Source organism: Dipteris shenzhenensis, chromosome 15 (assembly GCF_047967505.1).
Source record: "Dipteris shenzhenensis isolate YYH24624 ecotype China chromosome 15, Dip_SZ_1.0, whole genome shotgun sequence".
NCBI classification, from domain to species: Eukaryota; Viridiplantae; Streptophyta; class Polypodiopsida; order Gleicheniales; family Dipteridaceae; genus Dipteris; species Dipteris shenzhenensis.
The window spans coordinates 35,017,336-35,032,144 of record NC_141610.1 but is presented as its reverse complement, the minus strand read 5'-3'; the positions used below and the strand labels follow the sequence as shown (position 1 = coordinate 35,032,144).

Sequence of the window (14,809 nt, the reverse complement as noted above, 5' to 3'; positions counted from 1 at the left end):
TTCAAAGCTCCACAATCATCTTCTCAATCTGCTCCTAGATTCTCTCAATCATCCTATGTGCCTTTCCACCACCTAACTGTGCTTATGGGCACCTAACTGTGCTTATGGGCACCTAATTGTGCCTCTAGCACTCACACATAGAAACCAAGGTGTGCCTGAGGCATACACCTAAGGGAATGCCTCAGGCTATGTCAAGGATACAGCTAGCACAAGGTGTCTCATGCCATCTCATGGTGGTCATGGATCTATCAATGGCTAGGATCTCAAGCTAGCAAGGGTTCCCATGGGTGTAAGGTAAACAAAAGGTATTAAAAAAAAGACCTTCCAATAGTTATCTCCCCTGCATGTACATGCACACAATGTCTGCAGGAGGTACCATGGAGCAAAACATACACATGGCCTACATCATAAGTTGACCAGAGGTGTTTACAAAACACACAAAACACAATAATTTATTTCATTCATTTTGGAGGATTATCCAGGCTGAGTACCTTGACATAAAAAGAGAGATCTGGAGCATACATAGAGATGATTTAAAATGCATAATCTTCAAAGGATGCCTCATCTTGTGGAGGCTCATCAACTGAAAGTAGATTTGCATTTTTTCTTTTTGCTTTGGCTCTGCAAAACTTCTCATGATGGTTGTTTTTGCCACAGTCTTTGCATGGATTGATTTTGAAGCAGTCCTTTAAAAGGTGAATTGTCTTTCCACAGTGATTGCAAGGTGTAAACTTGCCCTTCTGGATTTTTACAGCATAAATAGTGTCATTGCCTTTCCTGAGCTCCGTATGCCTTTCTTCTTCTTGGAGAGCAGAGATAATACCTTCAAGATTAGGATTAGGAAGATTTTTCAAAGTGGTAACTATATGATCATAATCTTCAGGCATACTCTTAAGTAACACTGCCATAGCATCATCTGGAGTAATAGGAGAGTTGATAGAAGCTAGTTGAGTCATAAGACTCCACATGTAGTTGACATGAGCTGCCAAAGTAGTGCCACTAACCATCTTCAATTCAAAGAAAGATATTTTAAGTGATAATTTAGAGATGTGAGAGCTAGCACCAAAAATCATGTCCAGCTTCTGCCAAGCTTCTGAAGGAGACTCTAAGTCAGAGATGTGATGAATATAATCATCTCCTAAAGCAAGAGAAATGATACCATATGCTTTCTCCTCTCTAGCAGGATCCCTTGCCGGGTGTGTCAGAGTTGAGGATTCTCCAGCATTGGAGCTGTAGAAGAAGCTGTTGAAGTCGGTTTGACAAGTCCCCAGAGGTTTTCCCTCATCAATGCAAATTTCACCTTCATCTGCCATGTGTGGAATCCCTTTCCATTGAACTTATCGGGTGTGATTTTTTGGTGAGCTTTTTGTCATGAGCTTTTTTTCAATTTTCATGAATATTGTGAGCTTTTCATTCACCTGAGAGAGAGAGAGGGGGAGGGGGGGTTTCATGGAGTGGGGTGGGTGGAAATTTTGGGTTATGGTTGCAGTTAAGAGGAGAGAGGGGGGAGAGGGGAGATAAAGGAAAAGGGGAGGGATGGTTGCATGGGTAAAGTGGCATGGAGAAGGGAGGGGAGGGGAGTTGGAACATATATTCATTATCATAGTTAGAGGGGGAACTTATAAGGTATGCAAAGAGGAGTGCAAGGAGGAATGTGAAACTTATGTTCATCTCCTAAATGTAAAGGGGAAGGGAGAGCATATGGGAAATTTGTTCATTTTCAAAGTGTATAATTTGATAGATTTGACCTCATATTTGGATTCCTCGTCGAATTCCGGTCATTTTGAGTACCAACATGACCATATTCCGATAAAAATTGGAAAAATGGTGTTTTTGTCATTTTGGCCTGTTTGGGGCCTGTTTTGAGTCTGTGCTATTTGGGGCCTGTTTTGAGTCTGCGCTAGCGCAGACTCAAAACAGGCCCCAAACAGGCCAAAATGACAAAAACACCATTTTTCCAATTTTTATCGGAATATGGTCATGTTGGTACTCAAAATGACCGGAATTTGACGAGGAATCCAAATATGAGGTCAAAAGTTTCAAGTTATACACTTTTAAAATGAACATATCTCCCATAGTTCCTCCCTTCTACTTTGAATATGGACATATCTTCCATAATTTTTTGCCTCCTACTGCCACTCATATTCGCCCCCCCCTTGTGCATAGTATATGCTCTTCCACCCCTTCCACATGCTATGAAAATGAACATATCCTATATCCTCTCCCCCTCTTTCTAACCTCCCTAGCTTTCTTATAACAAAAACATGTATGGATTTCTAAAAAAAGCTCGCAAAAACAAAGGAAATGGTAAAAAAGCTCACATTAAAAAGCTCGCCAAAAGATTTTTCCCGAACTTATCTATATTCAATAGGGTAGCCATGAGAGGGTCTAACCCAGATATTGGGCAGTGTCTTTCTCTCTTACAAGGCGAAAAACAACTGAAAGGCTTCCAAATATAAGCACTTGATGTAGCAAAGACTAGTGACCAATATTCAATCAATGATGCTTTTTCTTACATGCTTCATAGAGGTGGCTAAGATGAAAACTTTCCAATCAAAAGCAGGTATAGCAATTCAAAGCACAACTGAAGCCACACTTGTACTGATGTTATTGAAAGTTTCAAAAAACCAGAAATGCTAGAATAGCATCTTATGTAGCATCATCTTCAAAAACTTGTCAAAACCAAAAGACTGAACTTGGAGGGCTTGTATCTTACTCTTCAGAGCAAAGGAAAAGGGGTTTCTGAGGAAAAAGAGAGCTGATATACCACAAAAGATCCTCTGAGAAGAAAAGGCGCAAAAACACGTCAGGGCGCCATAGCTAGTCTTTCCAATTTTGACTGGTTTTTCTCTGTTTTCAGCTTGAATAAGCAACCATTGCTGCTCAGATTTCAGCACAAGATAGCTCTAGGTATGGACTAGCTCCCCCTGAAAGGAATTAGAGAAGTATGGAGTATGCTGAGAGAAAACGCATGAACAGAGGTCGACGAACTGCATGTAATGGCGACGAAACGAGCGCATATTTCTTTGATTCCTTTCAGCCAAAGGTTTGCCCCTTTGAGCTGGATCTCCAACAGAAAGGGCGTGGGAAATGGTGGAGAACCGGAGGAGAACAGGCTTAAGCAAACTTTGGGAAGAAGAGGAAGAGATGGTGAAGAAGAAGATGAAGAAGAAGATGATGATGTGGCAGAAATGGATCAAGGAGAATCAAATGGCTCTGATACCATGTTGGTAAACTGAAAAGAAAGAGTAGAGTGAACACAAACTCAGAATACTTGCATTATGGAATGAAGAAGAGTGAGGTCCTTATGTAGGCACCTCATACATGCTCACTGACATCACTGATGACTTTAGAGCTCCACAATCATCTTCTCAATCTGCTCCTAGATTCTCTCAATCATCCTATGTGGCTTTCCACCACCTAGCTGTGCTTATGGGCACCTAACTGTGCCTCTAGCACTCACACATAGAAACCAAGGTGTGCCTGAGGCATACACCTTGAGATATCCCATCATTTCCTAATCCTCATCATTAAGATAGGGAAAAATAGCATGGTAAAGGGGGGGTTTCACAGTGCTCAGAGTCATTAATAGCTATGGATCTAATTTTATACATGTTTTAAAAGTCAGAAGCGTATCACCATCATCCATGTAGATCTAAGGGGAGATCTAATGGTCTAGAATAATCTCAAACTTCAACCATTGGATTTTGACTCTATCCCAAATGGCCGTGAGAGCAAGTGCCATAATTGTCAGTTTGAGTAGTGAGTGCCAATGCATAATGGGCACAATTGTTGTGGCCCTTGGATCATGTGAGATTCAATAGATCTCATTGCTAGGATATGAGGGCCCTTGGATCGCTTTGAATCCAATGGCCTAAATCAAACTTGGAGAGAAAGTGAGTGGCTATGCCAGAGCACTTAATGCATGACTGACATGCACGATAGCAAGCCATGTGGCATGAAGGATCCAATGGTGCATGCGGCGTGCTAGTTCTCCTCCATCCGATTATCATCAGGATAGCAAGGTCACACCTCTCCATCGCGCAGCACCACTCATGAGCCATTAGATCTACTCTAGATCTAATGGTCCTCGTAGTGTCTGCCATTCTCCTTTAATGCTAGAGAGCCCTCTTTGTATAGCCATTGGATCATATGTGATCCAACGACACCTACTAAGCCATGAGGCCTCCAAAGGGTTAGAAACCCCCTTTACCTTGGTCATTCAAGTAAATTGGAGTGGGAACCTTAGCTTTCCACCAATGAGGAAGAGGAAGAAACCCTCCATTCTTTTAATATTGGAACCTCCTCATTGGCCTAGATCTTAATCTAAATTTTTAGTCCCCTAAAGGAAGAGGCCATTTTTGAGTCCATATTTTCTCTAATGCTGTCAATTTTCCTTGTTTTGGAGAGTCACAGCTATTGTCATTAGGCCGGTCATCATCACCAATGTACCCCTCCCAAGTATCCGTATTGCATACAATTTGCATAATGAGCTTGCACCAGACCATCTATTCCTACAAGCAATTGGTACCATAGCATACACTCAACACTACCTGCAAATACATTAATCTAAGGAGGATTTGAAAATGTTGCAGTCCCACATGCCTGTGCTGGAGTTGATTCTAACAATAATCATATCAAAACAGAAAAGTTCACTACATAGCCATATTGTTATTTTAGTAGGTAAAAGTGCTAAAGGACATCTTCCTAACATCATTACTTGCTAATGTGTTGTATTTGCATTAGTAGTGGTGTTAATAATATAATATTGATTTCATACCAAGTAGATACCACTTCATACCAATAGAAAATAAGCACTGGTTTCCACCTTGTATTTGATTTAGGAGTAGTATTAATATTAAAATAGTAGTACTATGAGTAAAATACCGGTATTACACTAAGCATAATAGTACTCTCCATCACATGTACTAGTTGATCGACAAACAAAAAGCACTACCTTCCAACATCTACATAGGTAGTGGTGTTAATAATATAACAGTGGTTTCATACCAATAGAGACTACTTCATACCAATAGAAAATAAGCAATGCTTTCCAACATCTTGTATCTGATTTAATAGTGGCATTAATAATATAGTAGTAGTACTAAGAGTGAAATACTAGTATTACACTAAGCGTAATAGCAATTTCCGTTAGATAGACCACTTGGTACCGACAAACAATACACACTACTTTCCAATGCCACTTGTTTCTCTTAAGTTTAATAGTAGTTTCTTGTTACAAATACCACTTCATACCAATAGTAGTAAGTAAGGTAGCTCTCCAAGTTTAAATAGGGATGGATACCACTTTATACCACTACACAATATATACTATATTGAAATGTAGCTCTCACAAGTTTAAAAGGGATAGATACCACTTTATAGACTACACAACATATTGAAGGGTAGCTCTCCAAGTTTATAGGGATAAATACCACTTTATACCACTACACAATATCCACCATTATTTAGCCCCCGATTGTGATAGCATTAATGTCATATCCATTTTGTGGAAACCAATATCAAAACCATCTACGATGTTGATCTCTCACCTCTCTTGGGAATCTTTAGGATAGATCTCCCTTGTCTTCTAAACACCATCTCTTTGGCAAAACGAGGAATCTCTTGGCTGCACTTTACTGTTTAGGCCATTGTCTTGAGAAAGACACGCATGTCCGAAGCAGAATGAGTGGTATGGGTGTTTGCAGGTCAAAATCAAAAGATTTAGAACGTCACCATTCTCAGATAAGGCATACTCAAAGCAGTGCAATTGTCAATGATGATGACTATGTGCATCTCTTTGTGCAACTTTGGCAGTCATGGAAACAATGAAATACTTTCCCTTTGATGAATCGTTTGTTCAATAGATGTAAATTGCAATTTCATTTGTTCCACTTCCATGGTCTTCTCCATGTAAGCATGTTGTACATGAGAAAAAATAATGCTCTGAGAAATTTTGACAGATCTAGGGTGCATGTAAATAACTCTTAATTTCTCCAAGAAGATAAATCTTAATTTAACAATTAATCAATACAATCATCACTTGTGCTTCCTTTAACAAGGTCTATAGGTTGTCATATAATTCCACACCAGAAGGGTTTGTGTATTGCAATGCTATTTGTAAGCCTTGCACTTCATCTTCGAGCTGCTTTAAAACAATAGCATCAGTCGACACTATAATTTTTGCTTCTTCCAAGGCCTTCTCTGATGTACATAGCCATTCCTGAGGCTTGCCATCAATCCAAATACTCCCTTATTGTGATGCAGCTCGCACATTGCGCTCTCCACATTCACAGCCTATGAATCCATACATAACATGACCTTCTACAATTTTTGTTGCATTAACCCTAGGATATCTACCCGCAAAGATTCACCTGCATCGCCAACTTGGGCTTCAAAACTTTTCTCTCAGTGAATTATTCTGGTCCTCAAGTACATGCATGCTCCAGCAGTGCCATTGAGACCACTAATTGGTTGTCTAGTTTAATGGGACCACTTTTGTAGCTTTTTGAGAAAGCCACCTTCTGCACTTAGTTTACTCACAACACTCTCTCCAAACTCAGCCCAATTAATTGCCCCTATGCACACTTCAAATACAAATCCTCTTGCAAATGCAAGACTAACTTGAAAATTTGGTGGAGGCCCTTGATAACACTGTTTGTACAATGTATAAAATCATGTGTAGTGTTCCTACTTGATAGTTCTGAGTTTAAGCTTGTGGCCCCTTTGAGGAAGCTTGAAAAACACTTTAAGACAATCCTTCATTGTTACCTCCCTTTCGATCAGCCACCTCGGTTTCCCTCCCTCCATACACAACCCTTACTCATTATTGAAGTCATCTGTTTTTTTGCAAAAGGCCTTTAGCATTCCCGCTTCTACCTTGGAAGCACACCAGTGTGGCATGGCTTATTGATTGTGTAGCCCATCCCACAACCAGAAGCACAAAGGAGCCATGTGAAGATTTGATTGAATATTGAAGACCAAGCAACTAATGGAGACCAAACTAAAAACGAGACCCAATACCAAAAACTTACCTTTCAAGAGGACACACTTTCATCTATCTTGTTCTTCCTTTACCAATGGGCTGAAGAGAAGGCATTGCGGAAACTAAGCACTCCCCACACAATGTACCTAGAAAAGAGCTCAAAAATGCACGTTCAACCTATGTGTAGGACAAGCGAGGAAGTTTTGGGAGGAAAAGACATGCATAGAAAATTGTTGTTGCATTGATGATTGCAAGCTATTACCATGATGGTTGTTTATGGCAACCTATTAACGAGTTTTAAATTTCAAACACATTCATATTCAATACCACTTCCTCAAGGCTTCACAAAACCGATTAAAGTGTACCACCTTACCATGCGTGTACCTAGAAGACATCCTCTTTGAAAGTGGGGCATCTCTTGCAAGTTCCATGTCCTTTTCCAATCCTTTCACTTTGATGTTCATGGGACTAACCAATGACCTTGACTTTAATCCTTAGGAGTGACATGTACTTATTCTAGTTTTCTTTGTAATATAGTCATCTTATGCACTCCCCTACCTCTCAAGCTCTCCCTTGTCCAACATCGGTATGATTTGGCAACCTAGATATCTATCATCAGGCGTGTTTTACAAAAAGTTATGCAAACAAAGGTAAAACCATAAGGATAATCAAGCCCTTAAGACCTACCTATTTCACATGAAGAAAAGCATGTTAATCAAGCATTTGAATTTTTACAAGATGTGATTCTTGTTATAAAATTATATTCTCAAGAGCATTCATATATGAAAAATGAAAACCTCTACATGAATGTAATGCATATTTAACAAAGCCTATCGTAGTGCGTACTAGCTTCTTTAATAAAATAAAACATTACCACCATATGTTTCTTGTAATTAACCAAATCATAATTGGTTTCAAGTGTTTCACAAACTTGGTCAAAGGTATATCCCATCTAGGAATAGAGCTTGTATACACTATCCAAAAAATGTGCAATTTCTACCACTCATGTTGAACAACGAGATACTCATTGCCAACAAGCAAAGCTCAATTCCAATTTTCAAGTTATTTAAAGAATGATATTGCAAAATGAGCAAGCTTTATTCATGCAAAGGCATGAAGCAAAGACATGAAAGAGAGCAAATGCACACTAGATATTATTGCAATGCACAAGAATGCTAAGATAAGAGACCTATATAAGGTTATCCCCATATCATCATCATTTCCACGTCTAACAGCTTTATCAATTATGTCATAAGTTGGTTAACATAGTACTTCAAATTTAAAGATAGTATATGATTTATATTAAGTTCAGTTCAAGTAAGCATACCTTTGAAGCATTGGCCTTAAGGCATTTATAGACTAGAGCCACCCATGCCTACCCATGGTGCATGAATGTGTATGGGCCGCAGGTTGGAGAGGCATCCATGATCCGTGGGTGGCCTATGGCCCTATAAACAGCCTTAGTGATCGTTTTGCAAAGGTTGAGACAATTTATGAGGTGACATTATTAAAGCTCTGTGATGTCTTTTCTTCCCCCAAGGGCATGTGATACAAACATGAGCTACCATTTATATACACAGATTCTGTCCTAGAGATGAGAGATCCAAGTTTCAACCCTACATCAATTATAAAGATGTAAGGTACACATTATGAAATGGATTTCTTTTACGACCTTTTATTCTTGGGAATGACCCTCATGATCAAAAAATCATTTACAAGCATTCTCTCCCCGAGAGATCAAAAGCTTCCATCACCATAAATATGTATAGGACTACAAACCGCAAAGAAAAAGAAGGAAGAGCCAGATTTCAGATCAGATCTATCATAGCTGCCCTCAACAAGATCTATCTATCATCGATCGTCAAATGGTACAAAAAGAATACAACAATAGAGTAGGAGGATCGCATCTCTTCATGAATAGAGCCCTCAACATCATAGCTTCCCCTTATCTTATTTTGTTGATCCGGTATTTAGTTGTCCATTACCTCACTAGACGATTGCTGATCATCAGTCTGATCTATGCAGACGTTGCTGATACCTCCTGCGAAGCATCCTCTTTCGTGATTTCAATTTTCGACTCATCAGCTTTTGAGGCATCCGCGGTTTCCTTGGACGTGACTTCCGGGATGTCTCGCGATGCTCCTGCACCTGGAGCCTCCTCCTCAGCTACGTATACGGTGATCTTGCTCAACAGGAATACGATTGGCGCTGACATTGCTGTAGGCCCGTGCTTAGTCGCTGCAGCACTTAGAGATTCCGCGCCTGGGCACTCTGCAAAGCCACAACAGGCCCACAAGCACCACCGAGTGAGCTAGACTTCTCAGACGCGCAGCGCTTTAAGGTCGATCGCGATACAGCAAGGCCCCCAAATAGGAGCATCATCAATCGGTTCAATGTCGATATGTTTCATCTGACCGGCGTGACAACTTACCGTGCGACGTTTAGACTTTAAAGTACTCACACGTAGATGGAGACACTTTGGGCTTGATGTGATACCTGCATTGGACAGCTCGATCAGAAGGTTTAGAACAGCTTCTGAATAATCGCTAACTCCAGCCTCGGTTGGCTCTTTCAACAGACCCTGCAAAACGAATACGGCCGTCAATGTAGCGGTACGTCGGCACGACGTTAACAAGACTGCTATACAGGCCTGAGGCGGGATGTGAAAGAGATGTGGATAAGTAAATGCACCTGAGCCTCAGCAGTGGAAGACTTATAGATCGCCACCACCTTCGGCTGAAGCTCCTCCTTCTTGTCTTCGATCTCTTTCGTAATGCCTTCCTGCAAACAGCGCAACTGCTTATCAGCACGAGCACCTTACAAACTCCCCCACGGCTGATCATAAGCGATCACAATAGGAAGCGTTCTATGCACGAGTGCAATGTACAGTATATCGAAATGGCAGCAACTGGAAAGGAGGCAGGAAGACCCACCTTGGATGCGTCGAAGGATCGGCAAGCCTCAGCTGCGGCATGGTTCTTGGGCCCCTTCTTGAGGAGCTTCTTGAGGCGGGGGAGGACCTTATTTTTCCAGTAACTCATGATCGGGGAGGATATAAGGTAAGAGGAGAGAAAGAGGAAGGCGCTAGCAGGAGAAGAGGCGAGTGATCGATCTAGGAGCTGATGGACGAAAGCTGGGAAGAAGGATGGGTGGGAGGGAGGGAAATAGATGAAGCTAGCTAGCTAGAGGTGAGCACTTAAGGGAGTTTGAAGGAGGAGGTAAACAAAGGTACATGTTGAAAGTATCATCTTTCAAGGCGAGGATGGTGGCACAATCATGCAGATGAGAGAGAGAGGCAGACACACACTCGGATACAGAGAGAAACACTCAGATACAGAGAGAAAGAGATATTGTAAAGTGGGTGTGATTGCAAGAGTGAATGAATATATATTGAATAAGAGATTGCTTTGAGAGAGAGAGAGAAAGAGAAGATGAGCAAAGTAGTGATTGTGAGAAAGAAAGAGAAGAAGATGAGAAAGAAAAGAAAGGAATATTGGGACAAGCATCGCCAGACAGATCCAGGACGGCAGTATTGGCTGTGTTGCACTTTGCCCTTATATTTCAAATAGCACCCGCCCTCATCTCTTTCATTTGACTACAAAATGGGGCTCATCTAGCTGGCCGGCCACCCCTACCCCTCAGAACCCCTCTTCGTACTTCATTTTGTGAATCTTACTCGTTTCTAATTTCATATTATCTCTCCTCTCTCTTTCTTGCGGGTGGGTCTCTTCCATATTGATATGTGCTCAGAGACTCCTTTCTCTCTTTGTGTGCAATGTGGGTTCATCCTCCCCTCGGATACTCCGAAAATGTGCTCCAAAGTCATGATAGAACATTCATAGATAATCATGTATTACATCCATGTGTGTGTGTGTGTATGTGTGAGTGTGTCTCTCTCTCTTTCCATAAGCTTGAAAGTGAATATGTTCATAACCAAATCATAGCAAAATTTCAAAGACAAGGTGACAACCAATTTAAGATTAAAATCAATAGCTTTCAAATAGTCCTCAACTCTCAAATATATACACCTATGCAACATCCAACCAATAAAGAAGGTGTGCACTAGCATGCATGCTTTTTATTTATTGTTGGTAAATCATGAGACTACTCCTTGCAGTTTCATCTTAAGATAAGTAATTCTAGGTGGGTTTAACATGATGGAATTTATAAGTTTACATAAATATGCCTTAAGAAGGGGTTTCCAATTGACCAAAATAAAATGTTTAAATTTTTATAAAGGGAAATGAATGTAGGACTGATATGTAAGTAGGAGTCTAAATATTACCCCATAAAACCATGTTTTATGCAAGTTTTCTTGATACTACACACATTTGGGATTAGTTCTTTAAGGTGGTGCTACACATTATAGATGTGACTTTCTTTCTAGTGGGACTCATATGAATACTGAGCTTACATCTCATAGTCAACCTATCAAACAAGCTGAAGATGGTTACATATTACCTTGTCCTATGGATGCATGATAGTGATTTTAGAACTAAAATTGCTTTATTATAGTCACACACTGAAGGGCATGCTAAGCTTATGTCTACAAGCTTAGGATGTTCATAAATCTACTTGTGCTATGGATTCACATATTACACGTGTAGTTCCCAGCACAAATTAAGTTTGGGTTGTTTAGGACATGTCTTAGGCAAATAGAGTGAGCATTAAAAGAACAATCAATTCATTTCATGTGGATTTCATGTGGCACCTAGCATATTAATTTCATTAGTGCAAGTAGCGGAGAAGTAACATAGCCAATGTCTCCAGGTGTTGGTCACATTAGCAAGCTAAGTTGTGACCATGATGACATGCACAATCATTTTCTCCACCTACACACATCTCTAGAGAATACATGTGTATATTCATGTCTCAATACATCAGATATGTAAGGTATATGAATATTTATTTTAGGTTTATTAGCACTGGCTCTCCTAGAGACAGTGCTTTAGGATTGAGTTGAGTGGAAGTTTAGTGATTATTCTTAGTTTTCAAGGAATTTTTATTAATAATTTCTAAAATTCTTAACCTTGTTGGCCTCCAGCCCCTCTCCCCCTCCCCCAATGCCAAAGCTTGCCCACATCCATGGCTTAGACAAACCGTCCACCCTCCTGGTCGAGGAGGCTTCCCTCACCATCTGTACCTTTAATTATCCTTCCCTACCCGTCTGGACCTTCTTCATGTTGATGCTTGGTTATTTCACAAGTACCTAGTCATCTTCTTCTTCTTCGTCAACTTTTGGAGCTTCTTCATCATCATCTTCCTCAGAGCTTCTTCATAACCATAGCCAAAGTGCTGTTATCGCCATAGCCACACCAGCTTCTTCCTTGCCATAGCCACCTGTGAATCTACTCCCTCTGTCTGCCTCAACTCTGATTGGGAATCCAGATATTGCCTCCGCGCTCACCTCCTTCTCTCCTCTCCAACCCCCTCCCCCCTCCTCCTTCACCATCTGTGTCATCAGTTACTCTAGCATCGGTAAAGCATCCCTCTTCAGCTACCTCCTCTCCAAGTGCTTCGCCCCTATCTCCCACTCCTCTTCTTACCTCCTCGCCCATGAAACCACTTGCTTCGTCCATGGATTTCAATTCAGAGAGATCCCTGCCTACGACGGTTGTAACTCCATCGCTTCCCATTTGCATCGATCCAGCCATGGCAACTAACTCCCTACTGCTCTTTTCTGCATGGATCCTTTGCCTTGGAGCCATTGCTGGTATTCGGAGTTATGTTTCCTCCAGTCTTTGTGTCTAATTACCAATCTTTCCTATATTGGTGTCTTGCGCCTGTAGCTTGATATGCCTGTCATTTCTTTGTTGCTCGCAGCAATGGTGTTAAACTTGAGCTGGAAGGTTTTGTACAAGTGTATCGACTTTTCAAAGAAGAGATCAACACCATTTTTTGTGTGTTGAAAATGCAGATTATGTCGGAGAATCACAAGCTCATGTCCCTCACAATAAAGCACCGTAAATTTTTTTGCATAGTCTGCACACATGCCGATAGCCTAGTCTACATTATAAACCCCACTTTCTAGAACGATCACCTGCAAGACTTGGAGAAAGAAATACAGTGAGAGCATTGTTTCTTCGACTTTTCTTGAATGCATTATGAGAGGCCTGCGATCTAGCAAGGTTCCATTCCATCTAGCAAATTCTCCAACCTTTGTTTTCAAAATTAGAATTACCATTGAAGCCCCGACCTCTTGATATAATCATCGAGGGTCGATCTTCATAGAACAAATATAAGGAGCAGATGATGCCTCTTACAGTAGTTTTGTGGGATTTGTTGAGTCAAAAAAATTTGTTTAAGCTATGTTATGCTTTCGGTATGATAAATTATCCTTGTCAAATTTCACTTTTGATGCTTGTATGTATTCACATGATAGGAGAGATCTTAGCTTAGTGGGAAACAATCTTGATGTTAGAGTCTTCATCATGTGCATTCCATGGCCAGAAAGCAAAGCAACTGATTTAAAACTTGAAGGCTCCAACTTGCAAGATGTTTTGAAAAACATTCGATCTTTGCATTTCCCTTCGCTACTAAAAGGACTTCTCAACAATGAGCTTCGAATTCATTGTTTTGTGAAGGAAGAAGTTGGGAAGGTATTGGAGCCTTTTCACAATGTCAAGAAATGCTACCAAGCATTGTACTTTTCATAGCATTTTGTGGCATGCACGCTATCGCCCATTGCAGGTCCTATCATGCTCACTTTTACCAAAACACTCTACTTAACTCTAAAAGCGTGCTCTGAGTTTGGACTTACTGAAGATGTTGATGATGCAATTCAAAAGGTTAATGCCGAGGCAAATAAGCACCTGCTAAGTATATAGATCGCTTCAAAGGAGGGATTGCTGATAGCTGTGCATGACCTACTAGTGCATATCTTTGGAAAAAATATTTTTGAGATAGCTATAGCAGAGGTGGTGTCAACTACAACTGAGACAACCCTTGGTGGGACTCTACCACTTATTGGCTCTATAATCTTAGCCGCTCACTTGCCGAGCCAGGTCAAGAAAATTGTAGACAAACTTGCAGTGAAGGCTTGTATGTTGCATGAGCTTTGGATAATGCAAAATATCTCAGGGTTGCTTGGTGAAGCGTAGTCCTAGTCTTTCGCAGAAAAAGATACGCATGCCACAATAATGTAATGCTCGATGTCAAAGTCTAGACTTTACAACAATCAAGAATCAGCAAAAACTAAATCTAAGAGGGTATCGAGCTTATCTCAGGTGTTTGGAAACAGCATCCGATTGTTCAAGTAGTCCATGATCCATCCAAGTTATAGAGAGGCATGTCTTGAGTATTTTTAATAGACAATGCTTACTTTCTCATTGGCACTTGTACATTGCAGTGAAGTTGAAGACACAACCCTCGGTGGGACTCTGCCACTTATTGGCCCTATAATCTCAACCGCTCACTTGCTGAGCCGGTTCAGGAAAATTGCAAACAAACTTGCAGTGAAGGCTTGTATGCTATATGAGCTTTGGATAATGCAAAATATCTCAGGGTTGCTTGGTAAAGCGTAGTCCTAGTCTTTCACAGAAAATGATACGCATGTACAAGCAAAGTAGGAGATTGCCAAGGACATGATATCCACTATCCAAGGACGAAGGAAATAAGGATCAAGGGTCTGCACCAAACATAAGGGCAATGTATAGCATATGTGTATTGGAGAAATGGGCGAGCACCAATGGTGCTAGTAGCATGGCCTCCATCTTCACTCAGTGCACCAATGGGAGAAATGTGTACTGTTCACCAATGGCACTAGCAACACTGCACTTCCATCTTCACTCAACAAGGGTGGAAGGGAACGAATGAAGATGTAAT

At 40.8% G+C, this 14,809-nt stretch overlaps 1 protein-coding gene and 1 pseudogene across 1 annotated transcript; one reads left to right on the top strand and one right to left on the bottom strand.

Moving 5' to 3' along the window:
* Window positions 1–8,664: 8,664 nt before the first annotated feature.
* Window positions 8,665–10,289, bottom strand: LOC147893731 (plasma membrane-associated cation-binding protein 1-like). Its single transcript, XM_087386572.1, has 4 exons — window positions 9,919–10,289; window positions 9,677–9,766; window positions 9,482–9,566; window positions 8,665–9,256 (listed from the first exon to the last, which is right to left on the bottom strand). The coding sequence occupies exons 1-4, from the start codon at window positions 10,024–10,026 to the stop codon at window positions 9,003–9,005; spliced, it is 537 nt and encodes a 178-aa protein (XP_087242698.1). The 5' UTR covers window positions 10,027–10,289; the 3' UTR covers window positions 8,665–9,002.
* A 2,380-nt stretch (window positions 10,290–12,669) lies between these two features.
* LOC147893730 (uncharacterized) lies at window positions 12,670–14,085 on the top strand (annotated as a pseudogene).
* The last annotated feature ends 724 nt before the right edge of the window (window positions 14,086–14,809 follow it).